The sequence below is a fragment of the Momordica charantia genome, unplaced genomic scaffold (assembly GCF_013281855.1).
Source record: "Momordica charantia cultivar OHB3-1 unplaced genomic scaffold, Mcharantia_2.0 BLBB01000048.1, whole genome shotgun sequence".
Taxonomy (NCBI): Eukaryota; Viridiplantae; Streptophyta; class Magnoliopsida; order Cucurbitales; family Cucurbitaceae; genus Momordica; species Momordica charantia.
Genome location: NW_028275204.1, coordinates 23,565 through 47,905, shown reverse-complemented (window position 1 = coordinate 47,905; position 24,341 = coordinate 23,565). Strand labels below are relative to the sequence as shown.

The 24,341-nt window shown below is 31.3% G+C and overlaps 1 protein-coding gene and 4 pseudogenes across 2 annotated transcripts; 1 reads left to right on the top strand and 4 right to left on the bottom strand.

The window, feature by feature from the left end:
* Positions 1 to 220: 220 nt before the first annotated feature.
* On the bottom strand, positions 221 to 2,935 carry LOC148207855 (NADPH:adrenodoxin oxidoreductase, mitochondrial-like; the record flags this gene model as incomplete). The annotated part of the gene is made up of 7 exons (XM_088118250.1): positions 221 to 399; positions 911 to 978; positions 1,394 to 1,454; positions 1,736 to 1,934; positions 2,235 to 2,296; positions 2,655 to 2,728; positions 2,808 to 2,935. Coding segments are annotated over 7 exons (771 nt in total), but the record flags the coding sequence as incomplete, so codon positions are not given.
* Positions 2,936 to 3,074: 139 nt separating this feature from the next.
* Positions 3,075 to 5,688, bottom strand: LOC148207854 (NADPH:adrenodoxin oxidoreductase, mitochondrial-like; annotated as a pseudogene). The gene is made up of 6 exons (XR_015787617.1): positions 5,507 to 5,688; positions 4,823 to 5,009; positions 4,584 to 4,687; positions 3,560 to 3,673; positions 3,421 to 3,474; positions 3,075 to 3,194 (listed from the first exon to the last, which is right to left on the bottom strand). The product of XR_015787617.1 is annotated as an NADPH:adrenodoxin oxidoreductase, mitochondrial-like (transcript).
* A 1,598-nt stretch (positions 5,689 to 7,286) lies between these two features.
* LOC148207853 (patatin-like protein 3) lies at positions 7,287 to 15,276 on the bottom strand (annotated as a pseudogene).
* LOC111021486 (UPF0496 protein At2g18630 pseudogene) lies at positions 7,826 to 9,454 on the top strand (annotated as a pseudogene).
* A 4,145-nt stretch (positions 15,277 to 19,421) lies between the features above and the next one.
* On the bottom strand, positions 19,422 to 21,650 carry LOC111021504 (patatin-like protein 2; annotated as a pseudogene).
* Positions 21,651 to 24,341: the final 2,691 nt, after the last annotated feature.

Below are 24,341 nucleotides of genomic sequence, written 5' to 3'. Positions count from 1 at the left end.
TCTACAAATAAGAAACCATTTTGTTGGAGGTTATTATATTTAATACTATTATGGGCTCCCGTTACTAAACCGTTTTTAATTATTAATTAGGTTTTATTATTTTGGATTGGGGTCCATTTGTTATTTTGGACTCCTTTGTTATTTCTTTCAGTTTTTCAATCAAAGTTTGGCTTCTCATAAAAATAATAATAATAAAAATACAGAAGAAACAAACCAGTGGCTAAGCTGAGGAGAGAGGAATTTTAAAACTCACAGTTTCTTCAGCACAGTAGAGATTTGTTGCAATAATTCCAGTTGGCCCTCTCTTCAACCACCCACATACATATAATCCTTCCTCGAGCTGGATAGCATCTCCAGAAGTACTGCTTACAACTCGACCTCTCACGTTGGGTACGACTCCTGGAAATTGATCGATCAGCAAAGAAAAACACTAGACAAGAGGTCTTCCAATTAATAGAGACAGGAGGAGAGTTTATGAACTCCAATGTAGATGGTAGAAAAGTTAAGCTACAAAAGCATTCAAAAATGAAGCAACCTTCAGTGACGTCAGTTTCAAAGTTGTTTGTAATTATTATGATTGTAGGGTTGTATTGCCCTTGTACCTGTGTTCTTTTTTTATTTTTCTCAATGAAAAGTCCAGTTTCTCATTAAAAAAGAATGACGTAATCTTGTTGGATATATATTCAATCCACGACCTATTTTATCGGAACTCTTGATGTTGCAAATGATTTTTTCTTCTGTTCTTTTCTATTTTAACTTCTTCGTGATAGTTAATAAAGAAAATCAAGTTAACTCAAGTACGTGGAGGTAATGAATAGACTACATCATCATCACGTATGATCTCCAAGTATGAAATGAAAAGTAAGAAATAAGGGTAGAAAGAGGTCTCATGGAAATCTTAATCTCATACCTTTCTGATGATCAAAAGGTAAACCATCTATTGGCACAGACTTGTAACCTATGCTCTTTAGCACCATCCTACACCAAAACTAAATAAATAAATAATAATAATAATAAAGAAGTTGAGAATATCAAGGAAGCAATCGAATCTAGATGAGCTTATTTTCACAGAAAAGAAAGAACACAGTCTAAATCAAAAGAAGACACATCTTTATATTCGTTATCTCATTGGTGACATCTTTCTAATGAGAGAGAGAGAGCAAGATCTAACTTCAATGAGAGAAAAGATTTCACACAGTTGACCAATTTAATGGGGAAAAGAATCCTTGTGCAGGAAACTTGAAAATACGCTTCCACGGCATAGTTATATCACCCAATAAAATCAAAATCTTTCAGTAGATATTTTCAATTAGATTCATGTGTCGTCCTAACAAATAGTATGCTGTACCATTTGTCGCAATAAAAATGAAGTTTTAACTTGTGAAGGAATTACTGGCAATCGAGGTCTTCAAACTCCCCAGTACCTCTAGCTATCTGCTTTCCAGGACTAGAACCTACAGAAAAAAGCACAAAAAGCAATTAGTAGCACAAGGACATATTAGGATGGGATGGGATGGGATACATCTCATTGTGAAGGACCATAGGTAATTTACAATAATGAGGGAAAACGGAAAACAGAAGCATAATGAGCAAAAAGAATAACTTCCAAAACTCTTCTAACTATTTCATAACATCATCTTTGATGAGATAAGGAGGAAAAATGAGTCCTTCAGCCTATTCAATAAGTGGCATGCATCTAATCCAGAGACATATGAATACATTTACAAATAGTTACCTTCAAGAACTGTCTTTTCAAAGCGAACACCAGCAACATGGTCCTTTTTGTCTACTGAACTCAAAAACTTCTCTGGTTTGCGGAAGAAAATAAAATGCAGTTCACGTAGACCTGCGCCAGAATGGGGAGGTCCAGAGCCAGCAGCCTTAGCAAGCAACTCATAAACTCTCTTCTGTATTCGACTGTTTCTCAACTCTTCCTTTTCAGATGAGATTTATTAAGACAAGGATGATATTGATAAGACAGCAGAATTTCTATTTGTGTGTGCATCTGTGAGTGAGTGTTTAGAAAAAGAAGACACGAATGAAAATCCTTCTTCCTTGCAACTGCAAATTGCTTGACGAATAATCAAACTTACAGATCAAAATACCCTAGGTCCTTAGCCAACTGCACCATCACCTTAGGGGAGAAATAACTAAAAGACAGTTTACATTTCTTTTTAGACAATCACTGGAACGTCTCATCAATTAACATAGAAATAACTTTAGTCGAATTATACCTCATCTGTTGGGCTCTTGAGGAGATCGGATTCATGTATGTGAATGCGCAAGTCCTTAATACCTGTGATTAAATTAAACAACTTACGACATTATAGGTTATGGTTTGAATATTGTTTGAATAATAGACATGGGAACCATACAGCAAAATTCTAATTCATAAATCAAAAGATATTAGAACTCTTTTGTACTATAACCAAGCACAACAGCTTAATTAATAGACATGCACAGTCCTTTTGTCTGTATCACTGTTCTTTTTAAGATCAATACTCAGGACATAATAGAGATGCGAGAAACTCAAACATGGTTTAAACTTGGAAAAAAAGTAAAAAATATTTCCCACTTAGAACTTAGTCTTAAAGCAATGGTACAGGGAGTATAGCTAATAAATATTGATATCAATTTAAGAATGCTGGTAATACCAAGTACTTCACGTAGCTCTTTAGCAGTGCAAGCTGCTTGAACTGGCCCACGTCTTCCAACCAAAAACACTTTCCTATAATTATGTGACCAACAATAAGATTATGGAAAACAAAAATAATATTAATGCTATAATGAACTAAAAGATAAGAAACCTTATAGAGCTCTCCTGCAGAGCCTCTAATGCATGACTAGCAATATCTGTAGCTGCCAATTCCTGTGTTGATCGTAAAAGAATGCGTGCAACATCTAGAGCTACATTTCCCTGGAAGTTATAGACAATATATCAATCGTAGTTTGACACATCTTAAAAGCTTCATTTTTTTCCACTTCAGGAAATTCTTACAAAATTAATAGTTGGAAATGCTTGACAAAATTTTTTATTACTATAAATTTAGAAGTTAGAACCGAATAGCCTAAAGTTACCTGGCCAAGATTAAAGCTGTATCAGTGCCCTTTAAATCAGGGTTTAGGTGTCTGCAATCTGGGTGCCCATTGTACCACCAAACAAATTCTCTGGCCGAGTGTATGCCAGACAAATCCTATACAAGGACATGATTTCCAAAGTGAATGCATTGTACTAATATACTAGTGAATTAGTAGTTGCCGTTCGATAAATGATTCAGAAAAGAGAAGGAAAAAAGAAAAAAAGAATCATTCCCTATGACTGCAAAGTTATCATTTTTAGACAGTATGAACCATGGAAAATCAATCAACTAGGAGGCAGTAAACTAGCAGTACAAAATTTCTAGTTTTAACTAAACTTACTTCTCCAGGAATTCTGAGAGTTCTGTCACTTTCTGCTCCATATGCTAGCACAACCTGATTAAATGAGCACGATCATTGAGAAAAGTAAGAAAGAAGTTGGTAGCATGACAATGCCATGTGTATGATGCCAAAATCTAACCACGTGATACAGCTCACGGAGATCCAACAATGAAATGGAAGATCCAAGCTTGATATTGCCAAAGAATGAGCACCTTGGATTCTGTGAAACCCAGGTAAATTGATTGACCACAATCTGTATACTGAGCTCATATAAAAGCAAGCCTTTAAAGTCCAAACAAAACATTATTTTAAATGCTATTTTGAAACGGGAAGTATAAGGCACATTATCGAGGGCATTTTGCAGAATTATCTGTTATGAATGTCTATATATAGGTGAGCAAGAAAAATACTTGCCTACTACGTGTAACTTTTTTATTGGTCTATTACTATTGCATCTGATAGATAAGTTGATCCACTAAAATTTTTATGGCATATTTAATCTTTTAGTCAACAAAAATATGCCACATTAGAAAATCAATAAGAGCTCCTGCCAATGTGTAGGCAAATATTGTTCAGGTGAACAATACATCTGCAATTGGGACAACTACCAAACATTCAAGTTCAAATTATTAATATTTATTGGGTTCCATCTCAAAACCAATTCGTAACGAGAGGAATAGGCTGAGTAGCCCATTTATATTATAAATTTTTCAATGTGGGATCATTAACATGCAGACTCAAGATGGTGCCTCTTTTATGTTCACCAATTTTGACCGGATCTCATTTTTCGACTAGATGCTTGTTGAGCTGGTCTCTGGTCTCTGATACCACATTAAATTCATAGGTTCCATATCAAAACCAACTGGTAATAAGAGAAGTAGCCCACTTATATTATAAATCCTTGTTAGGTCTCTTATCTTTTCAATTTAGGATCCTTAACAGAAATATGCATGAGATTCGTCCCTACCAGTTCCAACCAAAGTTGCATCATTTGCATAAATAGAACTGAAGAATAAAACTATACAGCAATGATCCAAAAGCTAAAATAGTTTCCTTTCTCTTCGATTAATCAATCATATCTTCAGCAATGGCAATCCTATCTTCAACTGAAAATACAACTTATGCAACAATTTCAAAATCTACAAACAAGGTACTCTTGTTACCTTTGTTTCATGATGATCGGGTGCCACGCCAGAACGCACTAAACCAAATGGGGTTGCCAAACGATCAATATATCAACTTGAGCATCGGACTGTGCCTTCAACAGCTATTGGTGCAATTCACATATAAACAACAAATATGATCAATCCTTCGAAATAAATTATACTTGTAGTAAACTCGTGCTATGTAAATAAACCCCGTCCCCACTATATTAATATACTCCACAGCATAGTCAACTCACCTTCTCCGCGGTATAAAATCCAGCAGGTCCACTCCCAACTACACAAATGTGCGTAGGATGAGAAGCGAAAGTGGAAAAGCCTTTACATAAAATTGCCCTTGCTCTGAAGAATGCCATCCGCAGAATCAAGAAGCTTAAAAAATGGTACAAACAATCCTGCTACTTGTTCCCCTTGTTATCCAGGCTCCTAAATCATAACAAATACACACAAGAACCTCCAACAGTTAAAGCTATCTAACAAATATAGCTCTAGGAACAAGCAATGGAGTTTTATGAAAGAAAAACAGTCCTACTTTAACATTTTAAATAAGAACTTGGCCCAAAGAAACAGGAGGATTAAGATCTTTGGGCTTAAAGATCCTAGTAATCCCAATATTTCTAAGATTATGATCCAATCATTCTTCATCAATTGAGCGAAATAAACCAGCTAATCAACTGTTAAACTAACAGAGCATAGAGAATCGCCATGAAAATTAGAGGTAAAACATCGTTACAAACTGAAATTTCGAGAGTTAACTAAAAGAATATAAACTGAAAAAGCAAATTGATGCACGGCAGGCAATAATTGTCGAGCGAACAAGTCGAAATGGTGCAATTGTAGCATGGATAAGTAAATCTCCCACGAAGAATCATAGAAAATCGAAACAAAAAAGCAACGAAAATGAAGTATGAGAACGAACATACAATTCAGGGAAGCGCTGTACTGATAATCAGAAGGAGAATCACAAATCCTGGAAGAACCGAGATACGGCGGTGCCGAAACTCTGGAATTGAAGCCATGGCTCGAAAGTAAAAATCTGGCCTTTGGGTAATTGTACAAATCATCTAAAAAAGTTTTAGCTTTAGAAAATGGCTATATTTAAAAAATACTCGCACAGTTTATAAACATTTCATGACAATAAAATGAAGATTATAATAAGATTGGATAAATAATAGAGAAAGTTTGAAAAGAGTGAAAATCTAGGATACGCTCCACGTAATTGTCACGTTATTTTAAATTTTGCCACATTAACTCCCTGTCCAAAATATTAATATTAATGAGATTTATTCGAAAGGGTATTTTTAAACATTATATTTTTGAACCATGTCTTTTCTTTCAATTCAGTCTTACAAAATTTACTCACACCTTAGAGAAAAAATAATGGTTGCCCGGTACTACCATTTATTATCATAGCCTCAATGTGATCAATCACTATAATTTTCTGTTAGTACAATGAATGTGAGGTGTGAAGATTTGAGCCTCTGATCTTAAGGAAAGAAGGAAAGAAGTGGGTATCTTTATTATTGTATCATTTTCATGTTAATTAGCCTCGCAACTATAATTATTGTTGCAATCGAACCCAATCTTTTTACAACCATTTCTTTTTTTTATTAAATTGAGGTGTCGGTCGAATGATGATATGAAAACTAAAACGTTTTAATGATTAATATTATAGTTTTCAAATTTAAGAGAGTTGAAAAGAGGGATAAAATTGCAAGAGTTCTATAGGTTTAATGTTTTGATTCTAAACATTGTCATAGTTGATGGATAATTTGTGCATTTTTTAACCCTAAGTGTAGTGAGCGATGGATCAAATTAAAAGTTTGAAGGATTGATGGCAATAATTTCTATACTTCATGAATGATTTTACAATTTTTTGTTTTTAATCCTAATTCAAATCTCAAAAAGTGGTATATTAATAATGGACAAATTCTTAAAAATAGGTTAAAAAAACACATTTGGTCCCTAAACTTAGTCATTGAAATTTAGCTTGCAGCCACTTAATCCTGTACTTTCAAATTGGTAAAATTTTAGTCATTGAATTGAACTTTATCATATGTAACAATTTAATCAATGTAGTTTAAAATATGTAACAATTTAGTCCCTAATGTGAAAAATTTCACCAAAATTAAGTGTGATTTTTTTTTTCATATAACAAGTTTTGTAAGTATAAATATATTTGATCCCTTATGGATTTATTGATCTACATATATACAAAATTAACAAAAAAATTTCATGATAGAAACTAAATCGTTACAAATTTTTAAACTATAGGGACTAAATTGTTACATACTAAAGTTTGGGAATTAACATGTTACAAATTTAAAAGTTTGGGGACTTAATCGTTGCAAATTAAAGTTCAAGAACTAAGTCATTACTTTAAACAAAATACAATGACCAAATATGTTTTTTAACCTTAAAAATATTATACCTCATCATCTTTTAATATCAAATTTCGTAATCGTAACGATTTAATTAAAAACTATTGAATAAGAGAATAAATTGAAACTTTTATAACATTACAAACTCAATTGAAAAAATATCCCAAACATTACTCGGGAAAAAGTAATTTCAATCATTTATTGTTCTCAGCTAAACAAAAGATAGAATTCTTTCACAATTTATTGTACCAAAAGGATTAAACACACTTAATTATATCATAAAGATTAAAAAGATATATAAATCCAGGTGGAAGAAATGGTTTCAAGGGCTTAGTCGTAACTTCCTCTCTTCCAATAGCATTTTAGCAAATTCAGTAAAGGCATCTTCATTGGTACCTTCTCCATCGACTGGCTCAAACTTTCCAGATTCCAAATTTACCCTCGATAATGGTTTCTTCAGCAATTTCTCTCCGACCTCTACAAGCTTCTGTAAATTCTCTTTGGTCGCAATAATAGGAACTATTTGATTTTCCTCTTCCACAGGCTAAAAACAGATAAGTAAGTAACAATAACAAACGAATAAGAGATAGGGATAGAAAAACTTAACACCAGAGGGGATTATACTAGTTCGCCCCTATCTTGGAACTACGTCCAGTCTTTTGTGAAAAAGCAGGTTCAACTATAATTGAAAATATTACAATGGGGATCTCACTCAAGATATATTATCTTACTTCTAAGTACCCTAACAATGGCTACCTAGGAATTTTTGTTCTTGTTTTAGCAAGAGGGGGTGAGAAAAGAAATTCTCACCATTTTTGTTGAAATCCATTTTGGGGTTTTTGGAGTTTTGTGTTTTGTGAGATGGGCAACCATGGTAGGACAATCTAGTAAGAACAGATCGAATGTTGTTGTTTCTCGCTGTGTAATCTAAAAGTGTAAGTTGATGCATTCAATAAATTTAATTGGAAAATATTTGGCTCATTAGAGTAATGTTGTCCTGATTATCACCCAATGTTTGACAACTAACACAAAGAAATGCAAAATCAAATACTATTTTAGAAAATAATGAGTGCAAGATTTGGTTGTTGCCGTTAACTGCCAAGTATTTTCCAATTTAATTCATATACGATATCTCAACACTCCCCTCACTTTGTTAAGGATCTCATCCAGGAAAAGAAAAGAAACCTAACAAGAATTTATAATATAAGTGAATTACAATGAATATTAATGTAATATCAGAGTCCAAAAGCTCAAATAAGTGTCAGATCCAAAAATGAGATCCGGCCAAGAAGATAAGCCAAAAAAGCCCTAATATAGTTATTCGTAGTTTTCATTGATTCTATTGCTACATATTTACAAAATGTGTTCAATAGTGTTTGCTACATATTTACAAAACCAAAGAATGAAACATAATAAACATGATAATAAACACAAATAATATGGTATCATCACTATGCTGCTAATCTTAGTTCACATGATGGTGCTGATTTACCATTCTTCGATGTCGTCGTGCAGGAGCGGACGACCGGAGTCGTCAATTCTCTAGCCACGGAAGTAGGGGCTTGGTCGCTGTCGATGGATGAGCTCAATGAGATCATTGAGCATCCTCTGGAAATGAATCAATCTGTGGCGAAGATCGTCCTTGAATGTAAAAAGGATATGTGGAGCAACATGGAGATGTTTCACCTTTCGAATGCATTCTTCGACAACAGTATCAAAACCTCAGAGTTCTGCATGGTGTCGGAGAACTGTCCACAACGAACTCGGAACAGCCAGTTGATCATTAAGCTTGCCGTGAAGCAGTTTGAGGAAGATCAAAAGGGAGGTGATGAGAAATGTGTTAGAACATTTGAAGAGTTGAAGAAGTTTGAGGAGGCAGGGAATCCATTTACTCCAGAGTTTGTTCAGCTGGCTCAATCCTTATACGAGCAGCATTGTTCCACATTTAACAAGTTGCAAATTGAAAAGAGGAAGCTTGACAAAAAATCCAACACCATGAAGGCTTGGAAGAAAGCGTCGAATCTCATTTTCGTTACGGCGTTTGTATCGGTGGTGATCTTCTCCATCGTAGCAGCTGTGAAGTCTGCACCTCCTCTGGTCATCGCGTTAGCTGCTGCACAGGCGATCCCGCTCGGCCCGGTCGCGAAATGGTGTAACACGATTTGGAATCGCCATTTGAAAAGAATTGAAAAGGAGAAGCAACTCATCATCTCAATGCAACGGCCTACTTTCACGGTTACGAAGGAGTTGGAGGAGATTCGAGTACTTGTTCCGATTTTGTCGAATCGCTTCGGTTTGCTTGCCAATCTCTGCATTATGGAACAGGGAGCTATGCAGCTTGTAGTGAATGAGATCAAGAAAAACCTTCAAGGTTTTGATGAAACCATTGAGAAATTGAGTGTACATGCTGGTGAATGCAGCAAAAAAGTAACAAATCAGACAACAACTGCTCTTCTGCAGAAAATAATAAGGCATCCAGCAGCTGATTAACTCTCGAGAGGCTCATCTCTTCTTTACATGGATGTGCTTCACGTATTTAACTTAATTTCTTTGTTATTCCTGTTTTCTGAAACAAGTTTATGCATATTGTTGATGCGTAAATTTGGTTGATCAAAATTTACACTAAAAGAACTCGATGTTGACATGTAAAATAGGAAAAACTGAACACTGGTACAGTGCTAGCCACATACTATGAAACTTAAGTTAGAAGTGAATGTTGAAGAATGGCGTAGTTTTTAGAGTGAGGTTTTTTGCGTATCTCTAGCCTCGAATTTTTCTATTCTAATAGGAACCAAATCCTCTCCTCTTTAGGAAATTTGATCACTTTTTGGTGGCTTTGGCTTTAGATGTTGCATCATTGTGGGTGGGATGAACACGGGAAAGACAATCGGCCTATTGCTCGACTTTACCGGGGCATGTGGCTCATTCTTCGAGGTATCGGACCACATCATTACATTAGCCAAATTAGACAGACCAAATGTGTTTTAACCTTAAAATATTATACCTCCTCGATCTTTTAATATGAAGTTATGGTAAGGATTTTAATTAAAAATAATTCAATTCATAAGAGACTAAATTGAAACTTATAAAGCAGTATGAACTAAATTGAAAAAAATACCCCAATGTTACTGGGGAAAAAATAATTTCAAGGAATACATGCTAATTACCGCTGAGCTGCTCACGTTGGCAATTTCAATCCTTTATTGTTTCCACGGAACAAAAATAGAATTCTTTCACAATTTATTGTACTAAAAGGATTAACACACTTAATTATATCATAAAGATTAAGAGGGCGTTTAAGTCTCGGGGTGGAGTTGTTAAATCTGGGGAGTAAATATGTGTTCAAGTTGCAGAGTTTCTTAACTTGAAGTTCTGAAGTCTGTGTTGTGTTTAACCTGCTCAGTTAGTAAGTTTGGGTTAATCATTGGAGTAAGATTCTAATAATTTTTCAATTAATTTTTAATGTCATTTATAATTTTTTTTAGAAAGATATCATTTCTAAAATTTAAATGTTAAGTTATATTATTTTATGATTTTTTTTAAATTAAAGGGGTTATAATTACAATTATATATTGTTTATTTCCTTTATTTATATTGCGTAATCTTATAATTTTATTTAAGTAATGATAAAATTATTTAACTTTTTGTATACATTTTGTTATTTTAATTTGAGTACCTTGAAAATAAAATGCATTCTTTAACTCTTTTAAAATCACTATATTAAAAATAAAACAATATATATTTAGATTATTTTAATTAACTAAATTCAAAATGAATATTATACATCTATATTTGTCATTTTGATTGTGTTTAATTTAAAATTCAAACATTTTTTAATATACATTTTATTTTAGTAGGTTTAAAATATAATAAAATTTATTTTGTTACTAAATATGACTAATTTAAAACATAAATATATTATTTTGTTTAATATTTGTTGGCTTGAAATTAAGTATCTTTATTTGTATAAATTCAAAATAAACTATTATTTCTATTCTAAGATCACTCCTTTAAACTTATATATCGTTACAAACTATAATTATTTAAACTTGCAAGAGATAATAGTAATTAAAATAACAATAATAATTCACTAAAAAGGTAAGCTAATTAGTTAATTAATTTCATTTTATAGATAGTTTAAATTTAATTATTTAAGCTTGGAATTTTATTTTATTTTTATAACAAGACATAACCAATAAATATATATATATATATATATATTTGCTTTACAATTTAGAAAACTTTAATATTTATAATTATGAGTATGGAGGTAGGTAAAACCGAAACAATTAAATTGTAAAAAAAAAGTTGAATAGTTGGAAATTAGAAAAAAAAAATGAAAGTAAGAAAGGATAGTATATATAAGAGAGAAAAATTGTAGAACACACCAAAATTAAAAAGAAAAAAAAAAAAAAAAAAGAAAAAGGTCATGGGATCCACCAAATTTGAGATTTGAGACGATGTGGCCACATTGTATGAAGAAACATAAGAGAGAAGATATATGATTTGGTGCGTGACCTACTTGAATAAAGATAAATAGATAAAATAAAATAAAGTGAGGAGTTTTTAAATATTTGGCTTGAACAGCCCTAAAAGATATATAAATCAAGGTTAAAGAAATGGTTTTAAGGGCTTAGTCGTAACTTCCTCCCTCCCGATAGCAATTTAGCAAGTTCAATAAGGGCATCTTTATTGGAACCTTCTCCATCAACTGGCTCAAACCTTCCAGATTCCAAATCTATCCTTGATAATGGTTTCTTCAACAATTTCTCTCCCACCTCTGCAAGCTTCTGTAAATTGTCTTTGATCGCAATATCCTAAGACGATATGTTTTCCAGTTAATGTATCATCCTGTACAACCACAATCATGTATTATATTAGATTATGTTTGTTTCGTTGTAGTGTTAGTAACAATTTTTTTTAACATTTTTGAAAAAAATTCTACCCAAAGATTAGAAAGATTAAGTTCAATTACAAGTTTAGTACTTAAATTTTCAGAGATGTATCTAATACGCATGTCTCTAAATTTTAAAAAGTGTGTTAATTTTTTATGTATCTAATAAGTCTCATTTTGTAATTTATGAAAGGTTAGGTTCTATTTTGAATTATAGGTGATGATCAAATTTTTTAAAAAATCAAATATGAAAGACCTATTTGACACAAAATTAAAGGTTTTGCAACTTCACATAAATTAAAAAATAAAACTAAAAGTGAGTCTAAAAAAATCTTGAAATTTTAGTAAGAATCATAAGTGATCTTCATAGAGAAATCGTAATTGAGAAACAAACTTAATTATATAAACCAAAAAATATTATTAAAATATAAATATATACCTGAATATGAAGATAGTTTTTTTACAATGCGAAGACTGGAAGATGGTAGAAATATGATAGTCGACCATATCAGCACTGGTATCGTTAAAAATATCAACTATTGGTGTTGCTCCAACGTGTAGATCCAATTAAGCATACCCCATTTGGTAGATTTAGCAGCACTATATTGCCATCATTCTTGGCTGTACCAGTGCCTAAAGAAAGGACCAACATCTTTTTTGTTTCCATGGGTTTCATCCTCAAAGATTCACTTTTTTTTTTATTTTGTCTCATGGTATTGATCTCTTTAGTCACATGGGTTATGGCAGCTAAAGCCTGCACATCAATTTCAACCAAAATATTATTAATAAAATGCTCGGGGACCAAACGTGTGTTACATTTATAAATTACGGGATCGACTCATCTCATGATAAAATTTGGGGTAAAAATACTACTTTAGGTCTTTTTAATTTATACTAGATTTTGTAGTTTAAAATTTGTAATGATTTGGTTCCTGAACTCTGACTAAGTTCTTACCAACTTTAAACCATCGTGACCAAATTGTTATATACTAAAGTCTAAGAAATTTATCTGATTTCATCTTTATTTTAATTTTTTTATTACTTTCAGGTTGTTAAATACTTATACTTAATTTTATAATAAGAAAATTACATAAATATCAAAATAAATAAATATTGCAGTATTTTAAAATTTTACCCACAATTTTATTTGACAACCCAAATGTTATAATAAACTTCATAATAATTTTATAATAGATTCTTTTACTTAATAGTATATTATATAATATTATTCAGGTTATTATATAATATATTTTTCTTGTGAAATTATGGAGCAAAATGAGGCATCACGAATTACGAACAACCAGGAAATACGATATTTAAAAAAAAATATAAAGTTAAAACCTAAATTTGGAATTTTGAAAATTAAAAACACAATTTTAGAAATTCAACATAAATTTCCACCAAAATCCACTAAATCTTTCACTATTAATTTATCCATGAATTGCCACTATTAGGCAATTTGTACAACCATGAAGTGTTACATTTGGATAGTAATAATAGGTAAAAAAAGACACCTGAGTTATTGATAACTAAGCACATGGATAAGGGTCAACTTGACACTTGGAGACACTAAGCAAATGAAAGAAATTGATACATGGGGTTAAGGTTATTTAGACATCCCATATTTTGACACCTAAGGTTGGGCATCTAATTTTGGATAATGTTCGTAATAATTTTATCTTTTCAACAAAATTATTGTTTTATCAGAAAATTATATTTTAAATTAAAAATTGCATACCTGGTGAATGAGAGGAGTGTTTCTTTTATAGGCGGGCGGGGGGAGACAGAACCATTAGATTGTTACGACATACGGTTACGGTTGTCGAGCCCCTTAGGTCGGTGGTCGATGAAGGCATTTCGCTCATCTCGCTCGGTGTGGAGCAATCTGTTGAGTTCCGATGGTTTATTTACTATGATTGGACTTACTCGAATTAAGGATATGCTTACACGTGTCGATTTGATTTCTGACCACCAACAATATATATTATATTATAAATAGATATAGACCAAATTGTTATGTATTAAAGTTCAACCGAAATCGTTACTTCACGAAAGTATCAAACCAAACAAATTTATAATGCTAAAGAGGAGATGAGCTTATGGATTGTTGGCTGCAACTCCACCATCAACCATATTAAAATTACGAGTATTTTCATTGAAGTCCTTAGTTCCAAACTCGTGGCTTGGTAAGAAAGTTGGTGCAGTAAAACTAATGCAAACATCTGCCAACCTGGGATTCTTCAACTCGTTCTATCTTGTCCAAACTATTACCTTTATTAGTTCAATTAAGAAAATTATTTACCTAGTAATTTTTCATACCTCGATTGATGTGAAAAATATGAATAACGATGTGGGTTAGCGTTTACCTAAGAGTTAGGTCTCCAAGAGATCATTTTCCAACAACCTCGACTATTTATCATCGTATTTTCGCGTATAATATTATTATAATATTGAGAGCCACCCACAAGGAATTTATTTATTTTCGTGGGCCATTTTATTTTATTTACTTTTTAACTTTCCCCCCTACCCACTAGAGTATTTGCATCATTTTCCCATCCACCAAATAATGCTCTTCAACTATTATTTTCTTTTATCATTTTCTTTATATTTTCAAATGGAAGACACTCCCATTTCCATATGTAAACACACATTCATGGACCAGGAAGGCAAAAATCTTTTGACCTAAAAATTGATAATTTACTTTTTGACAGGATTTTATTCTAGTATAGACGTACATTAAACTATATTAGTGACTATAAATCTCCTTATATACTAAAATTAGGGAGATAAATCATTACAAATTTAAAAGTATGGGGATCGAATTGTTATATATTAAAATTAAAAGACGACCAAATCGATATACTCGACCAAAAACTATGAGATCAAAAGTATTTTTTAGGAATTTATATGCTTAAAAATAAATATTCATTTTTGTAGCAGAAAGTTTGGAAAATTAAAAAATAACCTAACTCAAATCAAACTCAAACTCAGATTTAAATGTAATATAAAACAATGAAAAGTTACAATTAGAAGAATATACATGTATTCTTTTTTAAGTAATTAGAATACACATTGAATTTATATCATAAAGTGAAATTTATGTCTTCTTCTTTTTTAACTGAATTTAGGTTGATGAGGCACTACTTTATATTGTAAATTTAGGGTTTTTTTTTTCGCCATATGTAATTATTTTGTTATTTAATAGATCTTTTTTAATCTTTACTGTAGATACTACATTTGGTTCAAACATCTACCAATATAATCTATGATTCTTCAACTCACTGTTACATTTACTAGTTAAATTTATGAAAAATTTATTTACCCTAGTCAAATAGTAACCTAATAGTAAATTTACAAGCTCGATTGGTGTGAAAATCACAGATTGAAGAAACTTAATGTCAAAAGTATGAATAACGATATGGTATCCAAGATATCATTTACCAACAACCTCGACTATTTGTAATCTTACTTTCGCCCTATAATATTATTATAATATTGAGAGTCACCCACGAGGAATTTATTTATTTTGTAATCACCCGTTCTTAACACGTGGGCCATTTTATTTTATTTACTTTTAACTTCCCCTACCCACTAGAGTATTTGCATCATTTTATCATTTTCTTTATATTTTTAAATGGAAGACACTTCCATATGTCAACACACGACCAAACTGTTAGAAGCTATATTTGACGGGTGAAATTGTTATTTCAACTAAAGTACAAGAAAAGACCAAAAAAACCTTTTGACCTAAAAGTTGATAATTTACTTTTGACTGGTATAGACTTAACTGTTATCAATGTTGAACTATAGTCACTATAAATCTCCCTGTATACTAAAATTTAGGAAGATAGATCCTTATAAATTTAAAAGTATAGGGACCCAATTGTTATATAATAAATTAAAAAATGACCAAATCATTAACCTTTCTTTTCTTTTTTTTTTCCTTATATATATTCTTCCACCTCTCTCATTTTTTTAATTTTTTTCCATCTTCCTCCTCACCTCTCCCCTCCTCGTCTAGATCTAGTGTTTCGAAGTTTTGGAATGAGGGAGGAGGGAGATGGAAAATTTAGGGTTTTTTTTTGCCATATGTAATTATTTTGTTATTTAATAGATCTTTTTTAATTTTTACTGTAGATACTATATTTGGTTTAGGTCCTTTTTAATTTCATTTCATAATTGTTATTTTTTATAAAAAAATAAATAAAAATATACCAATCTGACTATAATTTGTTTGGTTAGGGCATATACCTCCAATAAAAAAAAAGTCGTGGGTTCCAATCTCCCTTTAGAAAGTAATATAATATATAAAAAAAATAACAAACAATAAAAAAATGGAATTCGATATTAAAAATTAAAAGAAAAAAATCTATTTTTCTCTCATTTCCTCCAACTTTTTAGTTGCACAAAGGAAAACCTTTATATGTTTGATATGCATATTAATTTTCAATTTAATTTGATGGATGTGATATATTTAGTAAAATTAATCCTGAATACTTATTTATTTGGAGGGTTGGGTAATGTTCTTTCATAAAGTTACATGTAAATGCAAAATTCTCAATAAATTAATTAATTAATTAAATAAAATAAAAAAATCAAATCATGTAATTCTTGCGACGGAGTTGACAATCTAAAATTTCTCAAATTTTTGAAGTGATTTTTTTATTTAAATAAAATTTCTATATGATAATAAATAACTCACTCATTCTATTCTATTGTTGAAGTTGAAAATAATTGAGACTCTGTGTATATATTTATTTATTTGAATGAAAACATGATGGTCGGATGAATATTCTTTCCGAAATAGACTATTAACATATTTGATAATTTGATAATGTAAGATAATATGTGGTATCATTTTTAAATAGGATTTGTAAAGTGCTCGTACCTTTCCTAGACCATACAAATGACTCATGAATCTAACCGGATTTATGCAAATCAATTTTAATATTTTAATTGAGTTCCAAATCCCACCTTGAAAATTATTCAGGGCGGCTCCAAAATTCTTTTATTTAGAGAACATTCTCAATTGATTGAGAAAGCGTCAACCACTTTGCATCGCGACCACATTACGTCCACTAAAACATCAGGTAATTCTTATATTATCCTTATTATTTGGCCCTATATCTTGAATTATGTTGTGACTTATATTAAATTTTTTTACCTAACATTATATTTTAGTTTATTTTTTGCACATGCTCATGAGCCTTCTATCCGAACTCAAGGTTAGATTTGAAGACTAAGTAGTGGTATTTTTGTGGAGCTTCGGCTCTCGTGCAGGGATATGGAAATTCCTCGCTTAAGTAAATTCTTGTTATCCAAATATCAAATTAGAAAATGAGTTTGTTTAGGAGCCTTTTTTTTATATTCTAGGTAGCGTTAACTCAAATGTATATGATTACACAAATTAATTTAGAGTCTACCAACGATTACCCAAAGCTTGAATTTCAATTCATAGTATAAAAGTCATCAATTTTGTGAAAATTCCCAATTTAACAATATACAACCGTCGTCAAAGCGAGTATAGCTCAATCGTAATTGGCATATACCTCCAACCATGAGGTTGTGAGTTCGATCCCCCATCCTCACATATTGTACTAAAAAAAAATATTATACAACCGTGTTTGATTCGTTTCAGGAAAAAAGAGGAAAAAATATTTGAAATCTCAAAATTACTCATTTTCTCTCTCTTGAATACCAAAATTACTCTAAAAAAAGAAAAATCAATAATTTCATAAGTTATTCCTACCTAACATTACCACTTCAATCATTTAATTTTTTTTTCCTCTCATTTCTTTTATTCATCAATAGCTCTACTCTGTTATCAAAACAAGCAAAACAAGCATAACTCAACGATAATTGACATATATCTCTAATCAAGAAGCTGAGAGTTCGAATCCCCAATCCCACCAATTGAACTATATTCAAGTTGACATAATTTTATTATATTCACGTCATACATTTTAACTTTTCATATATTTTATTATCTCATGTATTATCATTGATTCTTTCATATTTCTCACGTGGTCCATCAAACTATTGGGAGCCGCCCACAAGGATTTTTTTGTGTAAATAAAGAAAACTCCATAAATTCTAGTTCCTTTCTTCTTTTTAATCATCAATTTTTAACACGTGCCCCATTTTATTTTATTTTTGACTTTTCCCCCAACCCCTAGAGTATTTTCATCATTCCCATTAAAAATACTTTTCAACTATTGCTCCCATTTTCCTTTATATTTAACAAAAATAGTTAAAATGTGGGAGAAATATATTTTTAGTCTTTTATTGGTCCTTAAACTTTTCTTCATGTAAAAAAGAAAAATATATAGGTACTTCCATAGCAGAAATTTTGAAAATAAAATAAAAATAAAAATAACGTGATCTAAATCTCCTCAAATGTATGTAATATAAAACACAACGAGAAAAGTTATAGTCATGTTATATTTGAAAAATAAAAAAAAAAGAAAGATGTGACATTTTCAGGACACATGCGTTTCTTTTTTAAGTAATTAGAATAATTTTCTCTCTTTCTCTAAATATTTTGTTGACTCTATGTTATATTGTTAAGGTGACAATTTTTTTAATTAAATATTAATTAATTAAGCGAATCACTACACTTTTTTTTAGTACACCTTGAAAGAGGGGGAAAAACCTAGTAAAACATCACCCTTCTTCATGAGAGAAAAAGAAAAAAAAGAAAAAGAGAGGGAGAGAGCCCAAGAAACTATGCTTCTTTTTCTTTGCAAAGGAAAAAGAAAAAGAAAAAACTATTAAAAAAAAGTTAGAAAAATAAAAAATGTGGAGAATGTGATGAGAACGTGAGTAGTTTTTTAGAAGTAAAGAATTAGTATGTAAATAAATTTTGAAAATGTGTTTATATGATATTAATACATTAAAATTTGGTAGTAAAAAGTTGATAATGAGAGATTTTTTTTCCTAGTACAACATGTGGAGGTGGAGATCGAACTCATAATCTTTTTACTAGGGATATATGTCAATTACCGCTTTGCTTTGACAAATGGTGAGAATTTATTGTTAATAAATAAGAACCAAATGTATTTTACTATAGTGCTTACATCAACAAGGATCAGAATGCTAAAGCGAGCATAGCTTAGCGGTAATTGACATATATCTCCAACCAAGAGATTATGAGTTCGAATCCTCATCCTACTAAAAAAACAAGGATCGTATGTGTCTTAATCAACTGAATCGACGCAGTGCAACTTATGCTAGTAAATTCCTATCATCGAGATTTATTATTTCAGCTGAGTAATTAATATTGTGATTAGCATAGAACTCAAATTTGAGATTTCAAGGTATTTCATAATTCAAGCTATCACTCTGCCATCCCCACGGAACACCACTTGAATATTTTCATGTTGGCCTTTGAACTATTATTATTGTTACATTCAAACCCATATTTTTTACAATCAATTTTTATTTTATTTTCTTAAATTAAGATATTGGCCTAGATATGAAAACAGAGAAAACACCAAAACATTACAAACTAAATTAAAAAAAAAACACCGAAAAAAAATTAAAAAAAGTTGGGATAAGGTAATTTCTATCCTTTATTGTTTTCAATATAACAAAAAAAATGGAACTCTTCCACAATTCATTGCACACAAAAGATTAAACACACTGAATTATTTCATAAAGATAAAAAGAAAAAAGAAAAAAGAAAGAACATAAATCCCGGTGAAGGAGAAATGGGTTCAAGGGCTTAGTCGTAACTTTCTCTCTTCCGATAGCATTTTAGCAAATTCAGTGAGGGCATCTTCATTGGTAGCTTCTCCATCAATTGGCTCAAATTTTCCAGATTCCAAATTTACCCTTGATAATGGTTTCTTCAGCAATTTCTCCCCCACCTCTACAAGTTTCTGTAAATTCTCTTTGGTCGCAATATCCACAGACGATACATTACCAGTTAATGTGTCATCCTGTATAACCACAATTATATATTTATATTAGATGATGTTTTATTTTTTTTTTAGTTTTAAGAGTTTGTTATCTCTGATAATTAGAATAAGCTTCTAAAAATATACCTGAATACGAAGATAATTTTTTTGACAATGCGAAGATTGGAAAATAGTAGAAATATGGTAATCGACCATATCAACACTGGCATCGCTAAAAATATCAACTATAGGTGTTGCTCCAGCGTCGTAGACCCAATTAAGCATACCCCATTTGGCAGACTTAGCAGCACTATATTTGCCATCATTCTTGGCTGCACCAGTGCCTAAAGAAAGGACCAACATCTTTTTTGTTTCCATGGGTTTGATCTTCAAAAATTCACTTTTTTGTCTCATGGTCTTGATCTCTTTAGTCACATGGGTTATGGCAGCTAAAGCCTGCACATCAATTTCAACCAAAATATTATTAATTGGGTAACAAGACAAAAATATAATGGGTTAAAACATAATTTTAGTCTGATCAAACCATTCGATTTTGATTGAATGAAGTATGATTGTATGTATGATAGCATCTACTATACCAAGAAATATATCAACTAACCAAGGAATGAACTAGGATTATGAACTAATTGTAATCTATAATCTAATCATAAAGTCGATTCCATGATTATAAGTTTTGTTCTTTCGTCGTTCAAGTAACAATTTAGTGATATTTTCAATCTTTGTAGAATATTTTACCCAAAAAAGTTTTTAATATTAAAGAGGAGAGGAGTTTACTGGATTGTTGGCTGCAACTCCTCCATCAACCATATCAAAAGTACGAGTATTTCCATTGGAGTCCTTAGTTTGAAATTCATGGCTTTGGTAAGAAAGTTGGTGCTGCAGAGGTACTAATGCATACATCAGCCAACCTTGGATTCTTCAACTCATTCCATTTCGTCTGACACAAATGTAAGAATCCATAAATCAGTGACGTGTATCATGTTAGATATATCAGTGATGTACGAGAGAAAAAACTTCCATTTCACCGATGATTTTTTTTTGTGTGATAAATTTGCAAATATAATTAACTACTAGTTTTGCCATACGTCGATTGTGGTGAAGATGATAGGTTGAAGACGTTTTATATCGAACGTGGGAATAACGATATGGGTCAGCGTTTGCCTAAGAGTTAGGTCTCCAAGTAGTCCATTTATCAACGACCTCAAGTATTTTCCGTCGTACTTTGGTCCCGTGACTTGGCCAAACAAGTTCACCACTGAACTTTGAACTTAACAAATGGCTGCAGATTCCACCACATATGACGCAAGTTTAGTAAATGAAACAATAACGAAAGTGTTGGAAATTGAGGAAAATGGGATACTAACTTTCTTTGTGGGAAGATTTTTGGAGCATGTTCTAAATAAAAACGAGTGATGTCTTTTGCTGCGTATAAAGGTCGATTGTTTTTGTCGGGAGCTGAAAGCATGGTGCTAACCAAACCACCCGTGCTTGTTCCTGCAATTATGTCGAAGTAATATGCTATTCTCACATCTGGACCGTCCAATTCCTAACCCAAACCAAATCACCAAAAAAATATTAAATACACATTAACTTATCATTCGTTCTAATATCATATAAAACTATCGCTGGACTTAAAATCTTAAATTGATAAATTAGGACATATTTGACATTTGAAACATATATTATGATCCTTACCTGAAGCTTGGACTCGAGAAAAGCAAGAATAGTTCCGGGAATGATGCCTCTAATGCTGCCTCCATCAACACTCAAAATTGTTACCATATTTCCCTTTCCCAAATCAGTTGCCATGTCAAATTTCTTGATGAGAGGGAGAGAGCTCTAATTTCTTGATGGGAGAGAGAGAAATGTTTGCTTTTCAATTAGAATTTGGAGTGTGGGAAGTAGCCATCTCCAAAGGGGTTTTTATAAGGAAAGAAACTCAAATAAAAGGAACTAATAGAATAATATTCAACAAAACTATGGGAAATAAAAAAATATATATTGTGTTATTTAATCTTCACGTGATGAAATTTTTGGTCTTGTGTCCAAATTAGTGTACTCTTTCCAGAATATATATATATATATATATATTAAAGTATTGCTGTGTAAATGAAGAAGCTTCATAAATTCTTGGTTTTATTTTATTTTTTTAGTTTAACACGTGGCCCATTACTTTATTTTACTTTTAACTTTTAACTTTTACCTCCTACCCACTAGAGTATTTTCATCATTCCCATCCACCAATAACTTTTTCTTTATATTTTCAAAGGGAGACACATCCACATGTTTAATAACCATAGGTCAAATGCGGGAGAAATATATTTTTAGTGGCCTGTTTCGTACCGTTCTGACTTGTTATTTGTTATTTTTAATTTTACGGAGAAATCTTAAAGTTCGATAACTATTTTTATTGTTTCTCTTTTTTCTTAGAGATGTATATAAAATTTTGGAAACAACAAAAACAAGTTTTTTGTTTTTTTTTTTTTCAGTTTCCAATTTGATTCAAAATAGAATTAAGATATTGTTTTATCATTATTGAATTTGATTCAAAATTTATGCAATTCTATTTTTTTATTAATTAAAAATAAGAAAACAGAAACAAAAAACGAGAATGTTAACCAACGGACTCTAGTTTCATTTTGATCCATACATTTTTCTAATCTTAACTCTTTTTTTATATACCTAAGCTAGGCTAGTACTCTAGCTAGGAACACGCTTAACATTTTAACTTTAAAACTAAGTGACTGGACATTTTTTTTTTCACGAATTTACATGCCTAAACTAATATGTATTTTCATAGCATAAAGTTTGAAAATTAAAAAAAAAAAAAGTAACATAAAAGCCCAATCATACTCAAACTCAATTTAAAATGTAATTTAAAACATACTTTGAAAAGTCATAGTTAGGCCATACTTAAAAATTGTGACATTTTTGTAATCCATATATAATTTTCTAAGCAATTAGAATAATTTATCTTTTTCTTTAATTAAGTTTGAGGTTGATGAGGGCACTACTTTGTTGACTTTATATTATATTGTTAACGTGACAAGATTTTTTTAATTAAATATCAAATAATTAATTAAACTAATCATTGCTTTTCTTCCTTTCTTTTTTCGTACAAAACAAAGGGGTATTTTTTAAATAATATTTTATTTTAAATTTATTCTATATACATACATATATACATATATATATATATACCATCCCATCAAACTATTTCTAAGAATGATACTCATCTCCATCTCTCTTAACTAACGAAAAATAGAAATGAGCAAATTTTGGATTCTCAAAATTGATAATTTTTTTTTTAGAGAAATGGTTTTCTCCGCTATTTGAAGAATTTCGTTTGCATCTTTTGACGCATGCTCTTTGTAAAGCCAAATCCGGTTTGCGCAAATTTCTGGTTGCGGACCCGGAACCAGAAGTGGTAGTTGGTGTAATACCGCTGCAGACGGGCCCTAGCCTGAGAATTCGAGCAAGAAGCACTCTCGCGCTCTCGAGCGGTAAGCGGTTGAGCGGGATGAGCCGCCTTGTTTTCCGAAAGAGATCGGGGGACAGGTTCCCCCGAGCCTCCCCCAGGGGGGGCGAGTCTCAATTCGAGATCGAGAGAGATCTCCTCTTCTGATTCTTAGGATAGGAATGTACAGATTCGCGCTCTGAATCTGAATCGCGAAATGGAAATGCTAGGTTCATTCTTTCTCAATTATATGGCATCATGTATGTATGTATATATTCTTTTTTTTTTTTTAATTCTGTCCAGAGACAACATGTACCAAAATTATTATTATTTATTATTCTGATGCAGGTGTAACAAATACGTTAGTCCAACTCAAATTTTATTTTTATCTTTAATAATAATAATAATAATAATTTATTTTATTTTAATTGTTTGGTTAAAAATAATGTAAGGTTTTAATGTAATTGATTTTGGTTAAAAAAGTAACATCAGTCCGGTAAAAGTTTAAATTAAATTAAATTTTAAAAATAGATTTTGTTTTAAAAAATTGATTTTTTTTATTATTAGTATTTCTTTTTAAGTGAGGTTTTTATTTACATTTTTTTTAAACAATTTTTTCTTTTATTTCAAACTTCATAGGTGCCCTTCTCTCCTTCACCTTCCTCCCATTTTTTTCTCTTTTCTTTTTGACCTTCCTTTTGTTACCATTACCTTCTCTAGTGTTTAAAGAGTTTCTGTGCAGTGATAGAGAGGTTATATGTAGATTTCAATTTTTATTCCCCCTTAGTATTCTCTTTTCCAAACACCTATTTTCTTTTATTAATTTTTCTCTCCCTCTCTAAAAAAATTGCTACAACCCCGACTTCCGGGCCTACGGTGCAACACCTTCTTCACAGCCCTACGACAACCGCATATCCCGACGACCTCCAATACACGACTTAAGGCAGCACACTCACGTCTCCCGACGTTAGCAAGATTCTGGTGGGTTTTGTTTTTTCAAATAGAAATGGAAAGGAACGTTTATTTTTCATAATCAAAACTATGTTTTACCATAAGAAGAGAGAAAGTAAATAAGATAAAAGAATTTTGTTTGGAGAGAAATTTTAT